Genomic DNA, 20397 nt, shown 5'->3' on the forward strand with positions numbered 1-20397 from the left:
CCCTCACTGATCTCATAGATCTGGATAACATCCAGGCTGGCAGTGAGCCCCCTCTTACCTGCAGCCTCACCAATGTTCAAGTCAGAGCTTTCCTGGACAACCCCATGCATGTCCCTGCCTGGCCCTCGCACACCCAGAGTATAGAGCGTTGTGTACAGCAAGTGAGCGAGGCCAGCAGTCACGTGTACAGCCAGGAGAGGAGGGAAGGCTACATCCGAGCTCAGGTGGTCAGCAGGGAGGTGATGAGTAGAAACAGAAGCAAGAAAGACATGTTCTCTATGGTGTGCAGCAACACCGGGTCGTAGTAGTAAAACCGGTTTTTGTATTTGATGATTTTGTTTTCTAAAGGAATATTAAATTTAATAAATGTGTCAAGATCATTCGTTTCACTATTCTGGATCATTTTCATCCTAATAAATTAACCTGATACATTTACTTTACTTTAAATAAGCTATTTAGTGGTGTTGGTAAAAGGGTGGGAATACTGAATTTTCATAAGATTTCAAGTTAAAATTTACCTAGCAAAAAATGAAAACTTTTCAAATCTGAAGATATCACATGATTCTGCACATAGAACTACATCATTAATACCATGGGCCGATTTTTCAAACTCAAAAAAAAAAATTCGCCTCCGTATGACACCCTAATGCACTAGGCCTGTCGGTGCTCCAACATACAATAAAATATGAAACAACCGAGGTCAAGCAAGTGGCATAAGCTGATGACCTAACAGGAGCAGGAAAAGTGGAGGACATCAAAAAGTGGTGGGACCTGGTATCATCACGAGGTCCACAAATAAGGTACCACACAAACGCCAGCAAGTCCTTCCTCATTGTGAAGCCAGAACACTATGAACGGGCAATGGAGGTGTTTGGTGGAAGCGAGGTAAAAATAACAAAGAACGGCCAGAGACATCTAGGTGCGGTAATTGGCACGGAGGACTTCAAGACCGAGTACGTAACGGGAATGGTTAATGAGTGAGTGAAGGAAATCCAAGCTCTGTCTGATATTGCAGCATTCACACATGGTGTCAAGCATCGCTGGAATTACCTGATGTGCACTATCTCTGATATTGGACCCCTCCTCCGCCTTCTGGAAGAAGCCATCAATGTCGCTTTTAGTCCAACACTAGTAAAAAACCCTCACATAACCCTGGCAGAAGGGTCACTCCTTGCATTCCCACCGAGACTAGGAGGAATGGGATTGATTAATCCAGTGGAGCTTGCCCGTACAGAACATCAGAACGCTGTCAAGTTCATGGCAGCTCTCACTGAGAACATAATAGATCAGAATGCAGCAAGTCAGGTGGACACCAACGAATTAAACAAGATTCGACGGTCCATTACGACAGAGCGGCAGCACACCCAAAGTGATAAACCGCAACAACTGTTGCAACAAGTGCCAAAGAACGTGAAAAGAAAAGTAGCTATAGCGCAGGAGGTGGGCGCCTCGAACTAGTTAACAACGTTACCGATAAGGGCAAAAGGCTTCATCCTTAATAAGCAAGAATTCACAGATGCCATTGCTCTGAGGTACTGTTGGCCAGTAGAAGGTTTGCCCTCCCAATGCATGTGCCGCTCATATTATAACATCGACCACGCCATGGTGTGCAAGAAAGGGGGCTTCGAATGCATGAGGCATGACGAAGTTAGGGATCTAACAGCAAATTTACTAAAGGAAATCTGCCACGACGTCATGGTGGAACCGCCCCTCCTTCCATTGGACGGTGAGAACCTCCACCACGGGACTTCAAACACATCCAACGAAGCCCTTGTGGAGGTCAGTGTTCGAGGATTCTGGACGCGTGGACAGCAAGCCTTCTTTGACATCAGGATTTTTTATCCCATGGCCGCATGTCAACGTAACCTAGCTCTCGATGCTACACACAGAAGTAACGAGAACAACAAGATTAGGGCATACGGGAAGAGAATTCAAAACGTCGATTAGGACAGCTTCACTCCTCTGGTGTTCACAACCTCTGGCGGAATGGGACCAAGTGCAAGATGCTTCTACGCCAGACTCGCTGAGGTGTTATCTGAAGAGAAGCAGTAGCCCAGAAGTTATGTTACAGCCTGGTTGAGATGTCGACTGTCCTTATCTCTGCTTAGGTCTGCATTGTTTTGCCTCAGGGGAACGAGAGCATCTGCTCCAAACTCGACAACAGTCGCAGATATCGACTTTGAGGTAACAGTCACTGAATGCCGCATTGATCTGCAGCTCAACTAACTCAACGCAGCTAAGATAGCTACTTATGTATTAGGATATTTAATATTAAGGTAATAAAATGGCGGCGTAGGTGTGGCTATTGGGGGAGGCTGGGGCCACGTTTAAAAAAAAGTAGTAGTAGAAGTAGCAGTAGTAATAATAGGGTAGGGGTAAAGAATGAATATATATTTAGTTTATTTCTTTTTGTTTTCTATGTTTTATTTTATAATTCAATTTCTCAAAGTATTTTTTGGTTTCTGTTAATTTTCCCTGAGTTACTTGTTTCTTTTCCTGTATATTCTGATCTTGGGCTTACCTAGGAAACCTCCTGTTACTTTACAATCTCCAATACTCACGGTAAACGCCACCACCCAGATTTTTGTATCAGAATATATTGTATAGCATAACAATAATCCTTTAACCATGATGTAGTAGCATGACACTTGGTTGGTAGTAACGTAGTTAGGGCTAGGCTCGTGGGTTCTAATATATTCGGATACTGTAGTGGTAATGATAGCACACAAGACAATATGATTATTTAACAGAACACAAACACATGAACCACTCCTTGAGGTTCACTCAAGACTTGACCAAATTTACGTTAACACTGATACAAATTATAAGAACCAATTGGCCTTACTTCCAGCTTAGCAAAAATAAGTCTTTAAATTTAACAGAAGCAATGTTCATCAGAAAATACTGCAATCCACTGTAACATTTTACATGAGTGACACACGAAAATAATGAATCTTCACCACTTCATTTCATTACCATTAATAGCACTTTATAGCACTCTCCAAAACTCCATCACATGGCTGATATTTGTGGACCGAAATTATTATTGCTCTCAATAATGGGGATATAGGTTACTCTGGCACACACACACACACCTATCACGACTCCATGACACAATCTTACCTCTCGTCACGTACTAATATTATACCTGTTAACACTCATTACAACACAGGACACATCGGTATTCATATTTTCAGTGAGAATAATATATTTCAGACTGATACATACAGTATGAGTTACTTATGCCAGCTGGGATCCAAACATTGACGTGCATTTACACCGATTCAGTAGCTGAGCTCGAGCTTTGAAGCTGATTCTTGGCTTCGGTCTGTACACCCGTACACTGCCGCACCCGTAAGCCTCAGGCTCAATTCCAGTTTACTCAATACGTCCTGCCTGCAGTGGCCACCGACTCTCGGTAGCCCCAGCAACAGATACCATGCATGTTAAACAGAGAATAAGGCGCTCAAAGTCTTATAAAATCGAAACACAACTGTTATAAAATACGCCTTATGCAAGGAAACAAATGCGCATGAAAACTTAACACTTAAGGCATTAAGTTACGTTAAAGCAGGAATACTGATTTTTTCATCAAACTTAAACTAAGTCAAATTCACTTAATATGATGGTGTCAGACACGGAGTAACATACTTGTTATACAGAGAATAAGGCTCTCAAAGTGAGCTCTCGTGGCTGTGCCCTAATTTTATACTCCAGGGTTACATAGTCGGGAATTTTACGGATATATTTATCAGTCTCTGTTAAGGTACTGTACACAGTGGCTTATAAAAATTAGTACTATGGGTCTACAGGAATTCTGAAGGATAATCCTTGTAATCTTATCAGTATTTAAACTTGAAATGCTTAATTAAATTGGTCACAAATACTCAGATTGGCATAACCATTTCTTGTGAAGTCAGCATTTATGAAATATGGAATGAATTATCCATAACCGTTAGACTTCCAGGACTGGAGGCTTGGCCAGGTTCTGATCTATGAATAATGACTTTCTTTAATTCAAAAACTACATTTGCTTCAATACAGTAACTTCACAAAAGGCAAAAACAGTTATCATTGATTTGGCTAGGCATTCACATCATCTGAGTACAATTTTCACTACACTTAATTATAGTTGAAGATTTTAACACAAACATATAGAATCTTTGATACTTCAGCTACTAGTAGGTAAACATATCACTTACTGCTCGGTAGTAGGCAGAGGGCAGCTATCAAACAGGGAGGTACTACCGCCTGGGAAGATATTGGAGGCATAATGTGTTTTCTAATGGTAGACCCTGCTGCCATACGGCACCCCAAAAATTTTGACCAAGTCCCAGGTTGCTCATCTGACTTTCTTCTTCATTTACACACAATTGCAGGGTCTCACTTGTTTTTCTTACTGGTTGGTTGGTAATATGGAGAGATGAGAGCATTAACTCTGAGGTTGTAATAAGGGTACAGTACAAGGTAAGTTTAGAAGTGGGAAATATAGGAGGTTGACAGCAGGTAGGCTATCCACCTTGCGGAGACGAGGTTTTGTCTTCCGTCAACAGTGCGGCTAGGGAAGGCTAGTCTCAGCTAAGCTAACTTAAGTTATTCTATTTCTTACTTTGACAATATAACATACATATATTATTTCTCACTCTTGATTTTTGTTTTCTATTTATTTATGGTTCTTTATTATTATTATTATTATTATTATTATTATTATTATTATTATTATTATTATTATTATTATTATTATTATTATTATTATTATTATTATTATTATTATTATTATTATTATTGAAGGTTCCAAGTGTTCCCTGAAGAAGGCAGTTATGGGTAGGGAAACAACGGGTAACACTGAAGTCCATTTATTAACGGATAGGAGAAATACAAGTGGTGACTAGCGTGTGCCATGCACGAGGCACGGAGTCAGACTGAGACTGCCTTGCCATATGGCAGCCTAGGGCAATGTTGCCACATAACACGTGCAGTGCTGCCACGTGATACATATATAAATGCTACTCGGCACAGTAGCTTAGATACGTAACCTACATCTCCTTCCCCCCCTCACGCTCATAGTCTTTGTCTTGAGCGGACTTCTTAGTCCTAAGTCGCTCCGGGCGTCAAGGTGCACTGTGGGGCGGATCCTCGTGTGGTGTAGGGGACTCGTCCTCGGTCAGGGGGCCAGCAGCAGGGGGTGGGACTGGCCGGAGGAAGCGGCGGTTCTTCCACCAGACACGGCCGCTCGGCATCCTGACCTTGTAGTCCCGCGACCGGCCGACGCCCATCACTATGCCCACCTTGTCCCAACGTGTCGTCGTCGGGTCCTGGACGCGGACAAGGGCACCAATCTCCAGTGGCTGAAGTGGACGGGCACGGTCGTCAAACCGAGCCTTGGCGTCCTGGGCACGTGTAGCGGCGCGGCGGTCGCAGCTCTCGGCCCTGGTCTGCCAGTCCTTCCCAAAGGCCTTGGCATGTACAGGAACGCAGGAGCGGAGAGGGGGACCATACAGGATCTGGACAGGGGAGCGTCCTGTGTGGGTGGGAGTGGATGCGGGTTCTGGGCAGCTCTGTGCGGCAGTGCCAGGCGCGTCGCTCGTTGATTCACGCACCCTGCTGGCGGTGTACTGAGCAGCTGGGATCTGCTCAGGAAAGTCTCTGGGCACCACGCCTAACTCCTTGCAGTGCTCCCACGACAACAAGGGTGTAACGAGAGTAGGCTGCACATCGATCCATCAGTGACTCGACCTGTCGCCGTAAGTGATCTCCGCTTGAAAGGAGCCCACAGCATCCGGCATCTGGGAACCGTCCTCATTGTAGTACTGCAGCTGCGGCGGTGGTCCCAGGCCGCGTTTGGTGAGGCCCAGTTTCTGGAGGTGCTTCAGGCCTATCACCATAGTATCAGCGCCAGTGTCCTGTATCACCTCGATGTGACCCGACACATCACCGTGTGTGACGGCGACGCGGAGAGTAGGAGAAGGGGTAGCTCTGGGGCATGTGGTCGAGTCCACCCTTCTGATGTGACTCAGCTGCTGCTTGGGGCTGCGTGGGCCATCTGAAGGGGGCTGCGTGTGAACCACCCTGAGGGAAGTGCGCTGCTTTCCTCCTCGTCTCGGGCTTTTGGGCATGGGTTGGCGGCAGCACTTGTCGTAGTGTCCATAGCGACCGCAGGCCTGACACTTGTGGCCTCGTGCAGGGCACCTGTCTGTGTTAGACCAGTGGCCCTTACGGTCACATCCACGACACAGTGTGTCGGCGGCCGGGCATGTCTTGGGGCCATGCTGCTTTCCACAGCTGCCACAGGAAGCACTAGGCGGAGGCGTGGAAGAACGTGCGGCAGCCTTCACGTTGTTGGCCGCCTTCTTACCCTTCTTGTACTGTGAGATAGCTCTCACAGCAGGTGGGGCCCGTAAGGCAGAGGTGGCGGACTTGGTGGCCTCGTATGACCGACATTCAGTCACTACCACCTGGAGTGTGGAGGAAGCGTCCAGGGGGATGAGTCGCTGCACCAACTCTTCTTGCCTGACACCTGCCAAGATCACGTGCTTGACCCAGGCTTCCTCACATTCCCGGCTGTGCGCCTTGCAGACGTCGTTCTCCTCCGACAAACTCTTCAAGCGTACAAAAAAGTCGTCAAAGGATTCATTCTCCGCCTGCTTGCAGCAGGTGAAGGTGCGGCGACGCAAAGCCTCATTATTCCGACCTTTAACATGCTCCTGTAAAAGGTTGAGCACATCCGTCACTGAAGACGTAGAATCGGGGGCACTTGCAACGTGTGCTCCAAAACTCTCTGGGTCTCCAGCGACAAACACATCCGCAGTTGGATGAGCTGTTTGTTTGGAGGCATTGTGTCAAGGTCCACCATCGTGGAGTAATCTGTCCACCGCCGCCTCCACTCACGAAAAAGTTGAAACGTGACGTCTGATGAGAGGGTGGGTGGGGGTTGAACAGATGCCTTGGGAGCTGTTGGAGTAGCAAAAGTGCCTGGAGGACGCTGGTGTGGTGGGGGAGGGAGGGTATTGGCGCCTTGATGCACGCTACCTGCGAGTGAGGGAGGGTGGGTGAGCGCACGGGTCGCCAAAAGTGCCTCAAACCGCGACTTTTCCTCCTCTCTTCGTGTCTCCTCCCTCTGAAGTGCCATCTCTCTGCGTCTCTCGTCCCTGTCGTCCATCCATCTCAGAATTGTGGCAATGTCCGTCGCTGGAGGTGGAGGATGAGATTCTGCGCCCGGTGGAGGGGATGGTAGTGGGGAGTCGTGTCTCCCATCATGACTTTGTCCCTTCTTACCGCCCATCTTAGTATGCTTGAACTGCGCTGTTTAGTATATAAAGTGGCGTCTCATCAGCTCGAACCACATATATATAACATAAACAGCGCAGAAATAATGCATAGAGTCCACTGTTCTGTCAGTGAGTGCGTGCATGCGTGCGTGTGTGTGTGTGTGTCTGAGACAGTGGATGCAGTGGCCTTAGGCTGGAGCCACCACGGGGGCAAGAACGTCAGTGTCTCCCCCGATGTCATTTGAGAAGGGTGTACGCCTGCGTGCTCCGTGGGTACCACAAAAAACAGGACAATGCTCAACTCTCAGCTCGAGACACACTAATACACTGACACTAACACTGCCACCATCACTAAAACGCACTGTGACGGCGCAACACTGCACGTCGCAGCGAAACACAAAGCAACACAACACAACACACTAAGAGTCGACGCCCACATCGCCGGCAGTGGCACATCGCCGGCTAACTGTCCATTGTTCACACTTGTAAGTCCACAGATCCTACTCACTGCGCCATGAAGGTTCCAAGTGTTCCCTGAAGAAGGCAGTGATGGGTAGGGAAACACCGGGTAACACTGAAGTCCATTTATTAACAGATAGGAGAAATACAATTGGTGACTAGCGTGTGCCATGCACGAGGCACGGAGTCAGACTGATACCGCCTTGCCATATGGCAGCCTCTGGGCAATGTTGCCACATAACACGTGCAGTGTTGCCACGTGATTACATATATAAATGCTACTCGGCACAGTAGCTTAGATACATAACCTACAATTATTATTATTATTATTATTATTATTATTACGATTATTATTATTATTATTATTATTATTATTATTATTATTATTATTATTATTATTATTATTATTATTATTATATTCATCATTATTATTATTTTCGACCGCCAGTCCTTGATGTGGGTCATAATAAAATGACCTGTGCCAAAGTGGGCTAATGACCGTAAAAGAAAAAAATCATATAGCAACATAATTTTAAATTTACGATACAAGGAGAAACTAGAGAAACAAAAAGAAAACAAATCTCTCTCGAGGGGTAACTAGCTCGTTTTACACATATTTTAAAAACGATGGAGCATAATAATAATAATAAACGGTTTATTAATAGAGTTGCAGCAGGTGGCTGAAAATATACAAACTTGCATGTGATTTAGACATAATGATATGCGTTCAATACATTTACAGGGCTGTACAGTACATAAATCAGAAGTTGTTTATTATTTTAACAATAGATGGAATGTTGCTATTCTTATATCTATCAGTGCGGGCTCTTATGGGCTGAATTTTGTTGTAGTGGCGGACTGCGCGAGGTGGGTGGGAGACTGCCGGTGGCAGGTGGTGGCGATGACGAGGATGGTGCAGTAGTCCACTGCCAAACCTTGCTAGTGCTTGGAGGTCACCCAGGGATGGCATTTCCAGGGTGGAGAGAGCGTTGATGTAGCTGGAGTAGTCTGCACCCAGTATGATTCTGCAAACCCTTTTCTGTACCTTCTCTAGCCGACGTTGTTGGGTGGAGTTGAGAGAAGACGACCATGCTGGTGACGCATACGTTAGTTTGGGGAGAATAAAGGCGTTGTAGATAGTCCTTAGCTCTGGCGTGGGTGTCCCAAGTGACCTAAGTCGTCGTAGCATGTAGAGTCGGAACGAGGCTGCCTTGATTGTGTTGTTTACATGGGCCTTCCTGTCCAGTTTGTGGTCTATGGTTACACCCAGGAGTTTGGCAGACTGCACTAACTGGAGAGGATGGGCACCCACTGTGACTGCTGGAGCTTGCACTGGAGTGGTGGCGGTATTGGTGTGCATGACTACGGTTTTGGTGTGGTTGATGGTGACCTTGTTCTCCGTAGTCCATGCCTGTAGCCTGTCCAGGGTGCCTTGCAGCGATGAGTAGTCCGGTGCGATGTTGTCCACTGTAACCCCCACAGTGCAGTCATCCACGTACTTCCACCTGTGAGGAATGTCTGATTGAGCGTCGTTGATCAGGTGAGGTGTTGGAATGTGGAGACAGAACCCTGGTACCTGACTGCTTGCCGCCGTTCACTCAAGAAATCAGTGAGCCATGAGACCAGGTTGATGGGCAGCCCAAGCGCAATGGCCTTGTTGATAACAGTGCAGTGATCAACAAGGTCAAAAGCCTTCCTGAAGTCAACAAGGGCAACGGCCAGTGATGTCTTACGTTTCTACAGGTTTTTGTGCAGGAAATCCAGGAAACTTACTAAGCAGTGTGATGTAGAGGAGGTCCTCATATTGCCAAATTGCTGTGGATCAATTGACTGATAAATTCTAGCAAAGGCCCACTCAAAAACAGTCTTCACAGAGTAGTCTGGTTATGGGGGTAATGGCAACTGGCCTGAGGTCGTTAGCGGACTGTGGGGTGGAGACCTTGGGGATAGGGGTGACAAATGCGGTTTTCCATTCATTAGGGCATTTGCTTTGTCTGAGGGATGCATTAATAATAGAACAAAGGGGGGTGGCAGTTCGACTACAAACTCCTACATTTTGATTGGGACGTCAATTGGGGTCGTGGAGCGTTTGGATTTAAATTTCAGGAGTATTTTTGGCGATTTCAAATATGAATGCGTGGGTGTTAATATATTATCAGTGCATCTTTGCCAATGATAGTAGTACTAGTAGTAGCATTGTATTAGTTATACTATATATTTCTTGGCTTTCTATGAACTATGTTATAAGGAAAGTATTATTTTTGTTGCAGTGACTACGATATATTCACGTAGGTCGGTGTTTGAACTATTGTCAGTGCATAGTGATGTCTTCAACTAACAGTGAATTAATATAGACTGGTGATGGTATTAATGAGTCATTTAATAAAAGAAGTCATTGAATTGTAGATCCGTACCAAGTTACAAATAGGGCGACGCTCCAGTTTTTATAATTAGTAAAAGGAATATTGAGATGAATGTGTTGAATACCTATATCTACAAGGGATTTTCTATAGAACTACATACCTAAAATAACCCAACCTAATCTGAGTTATGTGTACTTCATTAATTTGCTATAAACTTCTGGGAAATGAATTATAGTTATCCGAGTTTACCAAGCTTTACTTTACATCCTTAGGTGTAGCTTTAGAGATTTATCCACAAATTCTCTTTTGTTATCATGATTATATCATGTTCATAGATGACATGTCATGTCAGGAAAAAAAATCCAGTATATAGCCTTTTTGAGTTGTTGCACAACGGTCATGTAAATAGCCTTTTTGAGTTAGCTGCAGGGTGGTCTTGTATATAGCCACTTCTTGTAAAAAAAAGAAGGAAGGACAAGAAAATGGATTTTCTTTGTTATTGATCCACGAATGACGTATTGTGGGAAACACCTGACAGTCTCAATCAGTCTCAGTCTAATGCAGTGTCTTCTCTTAAAGATTTATTTACCTATTTTGTACAGTTAACAATGGTAAGTCATTTCAACTCCACAGAAGGACTCTAATGAATATACACAAATAACAGTTTTCTTGGGATATACTTGGTTAAATTGACTTACTGTTGAAACTGTTAGTATACAAGTACTGTAACTTGTGCGTTTACAGGGGCTCGTCAGGTTTTGTGCAGTGTGGCTGGGCTGTGTTTGTTTACATTTCACAAAAGGAAATTCACAATATTATAGAATAAAAGTAAAAAAAAATATAATATAAGAAATATCTCATTGTATGGATTTGTGAAATGTTTATATAGTTAATAAGAAATGCATTGATTAGACTGTTATTAGCTCGTATCTTTTGCCTACTGGACATGCTATTATAGGAGAGATTATTTTAATTTATCTATCCCACTATACTATTAACCATTTTATAGGGGAGGTGTTTTTTTTTATTTACTGCTTTCCTTTCTTTCTACCTTCTTTCTTTTCTTTATTTCTTCATAATTGGTTCTGCTCTATTTTCATCTTCAAACCTTTTTCTTTCAATTTCTTACTTTATTAATTCCTAATGTTATTTATTTCTTAGTTACTTTTCTTCTCATAGATACCCCCTAACCTCTTTATCTGTGGCAGCATGGTTCGAGGATTAGGACACGTGGTGGTACTGTAATTACTGGTACCAAGATATGGGGCGAAACATAGGTAAAATACTGCAGGGATAATGATACCCCCAACATACAATGAAGATGGTCTATTAAAATGAAGTTAGGTTTATGACTACTTTCAATAATGCAAAACTACAAGGATCATTTCCATGGTTTCACTCATTTTGTACTTCTCAATTAGATACACCATTCAACAGCCACCATTACTTGGGTTACTTTATAATGAAACACAACATTATATTCTTACATGTAACCCACTTGAGCTCCACCATTAAAGGTTACTGAGAAATAATCTCTTAACTACTAACAGGACTTAGTAATAGCACTACATTAATACTCCATTAGCACCAGAATTAATAGCCTCCTTGCACTACTTGGTTACATTCACTGACATGTAAAGTGGTGACCCTCATACACTTGTTCACTCCAGACCGATACAACTGAGTAGACTACATACATAGATAATTTGATGAATAGTATACCCAATAAGTAAGTCTACTTATTGTTATAGACTCATAACAATGCTTATGAGCTGGCCGTGTTTACTCCACACTTGAGATATCAACATGTGGACAACAAACACATTCTGGCCACCGCCTCTGAGTGGCTGGCTGTACGTAAGATCTTCAGCTCACCACACCACCGTGCTACACGACGCTATAAAATCTTAACAGTCTTCATCCATCTCCATACTGATGCTAGACGTCGTCCTGGCATACAACGACCTCCCATGGTCTACTCAGTCACCTATTACAGAGAGAAAATGTCCTTGAGAGTCAGGAGAAAGTAAGTTGACACAAATGTCATAAAATAAATTTTGTAAGCTGATGGTGCATGAACACTTTACTAAAGACATTAAAGTTACATTACTGGATCACTTGTATCTTCAAACAAAGCACAACTAAGTTAATTTCATTTAATATGACGGGGTGAGTTACGAAGTACTGGACATACCTGTTACACAGATAGGTGCTTGAGAGTCAGGACAAAGTGAGTTGCCCCTGCCTCTCACAGCCTCTTTTATACCTCTGAGTTACTAAGTCGGAACTTTCACAGACATATTTATCAGCCTCATTTACTGTACACATTGGCTTATGAACATTAGGCTATGAGCCTATTTAAATTTTCTAAGATTAACTTCTAAAATCTAATCAGTGTTTGGGCTTTGCAAGGCAAGAATTAAATTGACATCAAACACACAAGCTGATGATTATCCTTTCTTATGTCGTCAAAAACTGAACAAGGGCCTACTCTCTTTTCGCCATTAGATTTTAGGCTATAAGAAGTCGACATGTTTCTTTCAGAAGATTAAATATTTTCTAAAACATAAAACTGACAATAATTTCAATACTCTTATCGGATTATCCGCAAGCGAGCGGACCCCGGTTCGATCCCCGGGCAGGGTGAAACTATATGCAAGTTTCTTTACGCCATTTGCCTCTGTTTACCCAGCAGTAATTGGGAACCTGGATGTTAATCGATTTGGGGATCGAGTTCCGGGGAAATGGTTAGCCAGTGCAGTTGGCGAGTTGTCCGGTCTTCTCGGACTATTTCTTGACACTGGGTCATGCAACTCGTTAACTAAGGGTGTGATTGTAGTGTTGGCGACAGCTTCTACACCTTAAACAAATTCACGTCTAGGTGGCCCTTGGGCCGACCATCCTCGTTACACGAGGGGCAACCATTATTATTATTATTATTATCAATACACCTTGAATGCTTTACCTTACTGTAGTAGGGTGTGTCATACGGAGGCGAATTTTTTTTTTTTTAGTTTGAAAAATCGGCCCATGGTATTAATGATGTAGTTCTATGTGCAGAATCATGTGATATCTTCAGATTTGAAAAGGTTTCATTTTTTGCTAGGTAAATTTTAACTTGAAATCTTATGAAAATTCAGTATTCCCACCCTTTTACCAACACCACTAAATAGCTTATTTAAAGTAAAGTAAATGTATCAGGTTAATTTATTAGGATGAAAATGATCCAGAATAGTGAAACGAATGATCTTGACACATTTATTAAATTTAATATTCCTTTAGAAAACAAAATTATCAAATACAAAAACCGGTTTTACTACTACGACCCGGTGTTGCTGCACACCATAGAGAACATGTCTTTCTTGCTTCTGTTTCTACTCATCACCTCCCTGCTGACCACCTGAGCTCGGATGTAGCCTTCCCTCCTCTCCTGGCTGTACACGTGACTGCTGGCCTCGCTCACTTGCTGTACACAACGCTCTATACTCTGGGTGTGCGAGGGCCAGGCAGGGACATGCATGGGGTTGTCCAGGAAAGCTCTGACTTGAACATTGGTGAGGCTGCAGGTAAGAGGGGGCTCACTGCCAGCCTGGATGTTATCCAGATCTATGAGATCAGTGAGGGTCTTGGCACCTAGATTGACTTCAGGAGTCTTCCTGACCCTGAAGGAATCGTCACCAACTGATTCGTCATGCCCAGATCCTCTCATAAGTCTCATATCCAAGATCTTTTTGACTGCCACTCTTCTCTCCTCCTCATCCTTACTGCAGAGCATTGTCTGCAGAACTGCCTCAGGATGAGCATACCAGGAAGATCTCCTCACAGTCTGCTCCACAATCTGAACAACCTTCCTTGGCTGACTCCTCAGGAGCTCAAGCTGGAAGAGAACATGCCTCGGACCTTCGGAGAACGATGACTTGACCTTGGTGTTGAACCAATTTGGCAAGTAGACACTCACGATGAATTGGACAATAAGTCTCAGGTTGTGAAGCTGGTTCCCTTTCAGTTTATGATGAGCGACCCAAATTCTGCAGAACCTGAGAGCCGTTTGTGAGCCACCTAGAATGTGAGACTGGACCTATCTGCAGGTAAGCAAGTCTATCAGGCATGACCCCAGTTTTGATGGCACTGCAAATCATGTAACCATAGTACTGGTCAGTACTCAGGTCGTCAATGACAGTATGTGCAAGCTCAACGAGTGGAGGGCCAACTGTGATTTTTTCAAAGCTCGGATTTATTTCTAACTCAGTGGCAGAGTCCAGCATCTTGCCAAGAGGACCAGACCATCTGTTGTTTGAAAGAGTCTTGCCATCCAGCTCCTGGATCAGATGTCTGAGTGGCAACTCGTTGGTGTGGAGGTCACAAACAATCCAGACCAGCTTCCTCCCAATCTTCCGCTCTATCCACTGTATGACCCCCCTTGCCACCCTGTGTTCGTGTTGGTGCTGTCCCCTCCAATGGCCTGCAGGGTCTGGTCTACGTTCCTCTCTGAGCCAGTTCACAATGTTATCTGCCACTATCTCAGCTGGTTTCCTGATGTCATCTTTCTCTGGAGTGAAATGCCACAAATACTTCCCTCCTGGTTCACTGCAGCAGGAGTAGTGTTCCTCCTTCACCATGGCAGGGAACAACTTGTCAGAATCTCCAACTTTCATGAACACTTTAGTGTCATCCCTTCTCCCATCAAAGAACAAACAATTGATTCCATTTTCTCTTATCCCCTTATCAAACTCCTCTTCTAGGTTACTGACAAGTTTCTCCTGAGCTCTCCTTACTTCGTTATGATCTATCACCAGGTGAACATCATCAGGTGTTATCAAACCACCGTCAGTCCAGGCAGCTGTTGCTATCTCTGCAGTTTCTCTGAGACCAGTGTGGTGTCAAATGCTGGCCAGAGCTATGCTCGGGATATCTTTCCTATTTCGAATATTATGCCTGGAAGGTTTGGGATCATTATATTCTGGGTTAGGGACAAAGTCACCATTCTCCTGGTCAGCACTCGGATCAGCCATGGGGAAGTCATTAAACTCTGAATCAGCTTGACTCCAATCATCGGCCTTTTTTACCTCACCCTGGGCCTTCTCAAGTCTCTTTTCCTCGGCAACTCTTCTCCTCTTCTGTCTCTCTGTGGCAGCCTCCTGTCTCTTGGACTCCGGAATATCTTGGCTAGAAATCATGAGAGCCCCTATACTGCCAGTCTTCTCTCTCTGTGCTTTGACAAATGCCAGTTCGATCACAGGAATCTTCAGTTCACGCTTGCAAATACAGGAGATGTGGGCCTCGGATTTACAGTCACGATCGCATCCAAACTCAGGACAGAGAACAATTGGGCACTTGCAAGTAATTATGTCAAATAACTGGTCCAGTTGCTTGGCAAAGCTGTCCTTAACTGCAAGTTTTCCTCTCCCAAGAGAGATATCTCTTGCCTTTTCCCAACTGGCTAGCAGTCTCTCACTAATCTTCTTCTGACTTGTTATGACTGGAGGCTTGAACTGAGCGTTAGCCAGAGTGTACTGTGCCAAGACAGCTTTGGTCATATCACTGGCAATGTCTTTGTTTGTGTAAGTTCTTTGGTTCTTTTCACTGATTTGCCTGATTAAAACACCGTATCTCAAAGCATCTCTCAATGTAGGCATCTCCGACTTCAGGAGCTCTCTCCCAGACCCAAGATAGTGACTGAGATGGCTGGATTTTTGGTTCCTCGTCCTGACACAAGCAGCCATCGCAAATATTATCAACTTATAAATGCATCAGAATCTGAAACAGAAAAAAATATTGTTAGTTGGTTGTTAAAGAATGAAGTCAGAAAGCAATGTTCACTATTTAATTGTAATGCACTAATGCAGCTGTACGTTAGATTTTCGATAAATTTCACGCTAAAACTTACCTAGCAAAAGGTTGCAAAATATTGAAATTGAAATTATTTTCTGTTTATATACACTAAAATCAACCAAAAAAGTGATGGGCCATTAGTTTTAGCTGATCTTCCCTCCTATGACACACCCTATTACTGTAGGTATATCTGACTTACGGTTATCTCATACACGTTATCTCTTAATTTTGAATTTACCTTGTAAGAGTGATTTCAGGAGGTTGAAGAGGAAACGGATGGTAACTCTTGCTAGGAAAAACAAGTCTATCTCTCTAGGGATAACTCATTAGTTTCACACATGTTTTGTGGACGGTGGAGCATAATATGAATAATTAAGTGTTGAACATACTAGCCTTGCTATGTAAGGGGGTGGGGGATTAATTCACTGTTAACCACGGTATAGGGAATTTCTCTTTTCTAGTTTGCTTTAATTTATTTTCTGGATTAACTTCTTAACTCTTCAACCTTGTTTCTCTCAATTTCTTACTTTATTACTTCCATATGTTAGCTATGTCTTAGTTATTTTACTTCATGTAGTTACTCCATAACCTCTGACCTGTGGTAGCATGACTCTAGGGTTGGGACACGTGGTATACTGTAATTCTGGAATAAAGATATGGGGACGAATGAAGACAAATACTGCAGGAGAATGATACCCCTAAAATATAATAAAAATGGTTTATTAAAACTAAGCTAGATTTGTGATTACTTTCAGAAACACACTACAAGGATCAATTCCCTGGCTCTACTTATTTTGTACTCCTAATTAGGTACATTTACCAACTTCACCATTACTTTTTTTTTACGGGAATTAGCCCACCCGGGCACAGGTCAAACGACCCACAAATGGGCCTTTAACAAAACACACATCGCAATAATGTTACATATAACACGTTTGAGCACCATCAACATAAGTTACCTCAGAACCTTAGCTCTTGAGTTATAACAGGACTCTAGTAATAGCACCAAAACTAATACTTTAACAGCACCAGGACTAGTTGCTTCTGTATGCTACTTTGATACATTCGCCCAGAAGTAAATTGGTGGCCATCATACTCTTGCTCACTCCAAACACCCATAACACTGAGGAGACTACATACATGGATACTCAGATGAATAAACACAACCATGAAGTAGCTTTACTTAGTGGTGGATTCATTCAAAACATACTACTACTATGAACTGGTCGTGTACCGAGGTGGACAGCAAACACTGTCTAGCCACCTCCTCCTCGCAGTTGGCTGCACTTGATGTGACTCAGTTCACCATACAACGTGTTGCACGACGTTATCCAATCTTAATGGCTGTATTCCATCTCCAGTATTAGGGTTGTCGTCGTCCTGGCCTACACAACCACCTGTCACGGAGAAGAGTCTGGGCGTAAGTGATGTCGGTTGACAAGAATGTCAACGTTTCAAAAAGCTGAAGGCGCAAGAACACGTTACTTAAAACACGTCAAAGTTACTTTACTGGATCACTGGCACATTCAAACAAAACAATTAAGTCAAATCACTCAATGTGACTGGGGAAGACACAAAATTCTGAAAGTACCTGTCACGGAGAGGAGTCTGGGCGTAAGTAATGTTGAGAGTCAGCCTCTTGCTTTTCTCATCCCGCACTCACACCCGAGTTCCACTTGCTCAGATTATCAACAAACTCAGTTACTCTACACATTGACGTGTGAAAATCAGGCTACAAACTTATTTTACTTCTCTAAGATCAACTTTTCAAACTAAGCAATAACTGTGCTTTCAAAGTCAACAATAAACTGATTTCAAGTATTCAGAATGGCAATACCTTGTGGGTGGAGTCTAGAACAGAAAGAGATGTGTGGGGTATGTGATATTTGTTCACACTCAGGATGGGATGAACAAAGGAAACTCACAATGTGCTCACTGTATACATATTGTATTGGATGTACAATGCAGCTTGTTGCTGGGTAGGTAGCGTGGTAATAAGCGTTGAGTAGAGAGAGCTGGGTGGTGAGGGTGCCCAGAGCGAGGGCACGCGGCTTGAGGGACGCCAAGGTCGCTGGCGGGAGCGGCAGCCGCACGGCTGGCGCGGAGGAGGTGTTGCTTGCTGGTGGCACTGGGTAGAAAAGAGGCTGATCACAGCCGTGTCAGGCCTTATAAGGCGGGGGTAGGCGTGGGTAGATAGTTGACCCCCGCTCCGTGGGCGGCGCTGGAGGCGTAGGCTGGAGGATTCGAGAAGGTTCGGTGCTTGTAGGGGAGGAATCCAATACAGATGCATCAATTTCTATCCGTTAGATGTTAAAGATAAGATGAGTGACACCTACCTTCGGGATAATTAATTAGTTCCTAAAATACATAATTGACAATAATTTCGATATAAACATCTGATTCTCTGATGTTCACAGATCAAAATGATGTGACTTTAGTTCTGAATCATGATTTCGTAAGTTCATGAGAGATAATAGACTGACTGCAGCTCGTGATTGGGTACTCAGAACATATCGTCTTAACCCTGTGTACTCTACGAAAAGATATAATTGATGCTTTTAGCATATACTTAATACACCTTGAATGCTTTGGATCACGGTAGGTATATCTGACTTATGGCTACTCATACACGTTATCTCTTAAATTTAAATTTACTTTATAGAGAGGTTTTAGGAGGTTAGAGAAAATGGACGGCACCAGACACTAGAGAAAACACGTCTTTTTCTAGGGGGAAGGCATCAGTTTCACACATGTTTTGTGTGTGGTGGACCATAATATGAGTAATTAAGTGTTAAACAGACTAGCCATGCTATTGTAACTATGGCACTATTGATTGAAGTGTTGAACATACTAGCTGTGCTATTGTGACCATGGCAGTATGGCGAGGTGAAGTACTATATTATGTAGATAACATTCATACTCTTCATGTTAAATTGTGGTCATAGTGTAGTGTAAACAAGAGGAGGTTTTAAAGTATTTGCAATCTACTATACCTTAATAATAGAGTAAATAAAACATGCAATATGTCGAGGGTTTAGATGTTAACGCCCTCTGATTTATTTTAAAGGATTACTGTCAGGTGGAACACTTTCGCTTTCACCAAGGATATTGAATAAGATTACGGATAGGTGTAACAAAAGATATCTATTTACAAGTATTTACACTGATAATCGGCATGAAGACAGTATAGAGCAACTTTAACATATGTATGAAAATACCGGACTGCCGGCCGGAACGCATGTCGGGAGTGTAAACACTGGATGTCAAGCGTGGGGTCTTGTATATACACACGACACAGGTGGTAAATTGGTGTCTCCTCAACAACTTCACAGTAGATCAAGTATCTACCTAACCGGCACAGGTACTTGGTAATGGACCTGGGAGGAACAGCATAGAGGCTAGTACTGACAGTGGCCTAGCTGGCATGCTGACAAGCAAGGCTAGCAGTGCAGAAGTTCAAACCAACGTGACCATGAATAAAAAGCTGCAACAATACAGTCCATTCAGAATAGTGTCTAATTATTTTAGTAGTAACTGTCAACATTCATTATATTTGCACAGTTCATACACACTAAGTTGTACATACATAGTAATTAACAAACATTACACAAGGAACCCTTAAAACGCAAATAACACCATAGGAACCACAAAACAAAAACGATAATAAATGATATGGAATACTCGACAGGTAGCAGATAACCAACTGGGTCAGAGAAAAGGAGCCAAGTGACCAGTCATACGGTTACACCCCGCACTATGACTCGGTTCGAACTACCCATGAACAACACCTTCTTTAGATACAGAGAACAAAGCCAACACTGAACAACGCAGTTCCAACAATAATTGGACTGGAATACAAACCCCTTACAATGCTCCCCAAAATAGCAAAAATCTTAGGAATTTGAGAAAATTGCAGTTCAATGTGGCTTGTCCTAGGAAAGTAATGAATATCGACTTAGAAAATCAACACCAAAGTTATCATTGCCTTTTATATACTCAATTCTGAAGGAGTAATCTTGGAAAGCTAAATCCCCCCCGCCCTCATCAGCTTACCATTGTATTTTTCATGTTTCTCAAATATGTTAGAGGTTGTTGATCAGTCTGAAGGACAAATTCTCTTTCATACAAGTAGTTTTTATACTTATCAATTGTCCAGACAATGCTGAGACATTCTCTCTCTATTACGGCATACCTCTTTTCCCGGTCCAGAGGAGACTTGCTGCCGTATGACACTGGCATAAGAATTCCTTCAATCATCTGTAGTAATACAGCACCTAAACCTATATCTGAGGCAGCTGTTCTGAGGTAGAAATCTTTAGTAAAATCAGGCAAAGATAAAATTGGTTATCTGACAGTTTGTCCTTTAAAACATTAAAACTATCAATCTGTTCTGTGCTCCACTCTAGTACATTATTATTATATTTCTTTCGCACACTATTCATTGGTGCTACTATATCTGCATAATTTGGAATATA

General features: G+C 43.1%; 1 protein-coding gene across 1 annotated transcript in view; it reads right to left on the reverse strand.

Annotated features, from left to right (window-relative positions):
• Positions 1 to 20397, reverse strand: part of LOC121867089 (protein P54-like) — a 33021-nt gene that overhangs the window by 11682 nt on the left and 942 nt on the right. The window contains exon 2 of the mRNA XM_042366844.1: positions 20115 to 20222. Within this exon, the coding sequence (XP_042222778.1) occupies positions 20115 to 20222 (108 nt within the window). The remainder of the gene's footprint in view (positions 1 to 20114; positions 20223 to 20397) is intronic.

The sequence above is a fragment of the Homarus americanus genome, unplaced genomic scaffold, assembly GCF_018991925.1.
Source record: "Homarus americanus isolate GMGI-L3 unplaced genomic scaffold, GMGI_Hamer_2.0 scaffold6317, whole genome shotgun sequence".
NCBI lineage: Eukaryota > Metazoa > Arthropoda > Malacostraca > Decapoda > Nephropidae > Homarus > Homarus americanus.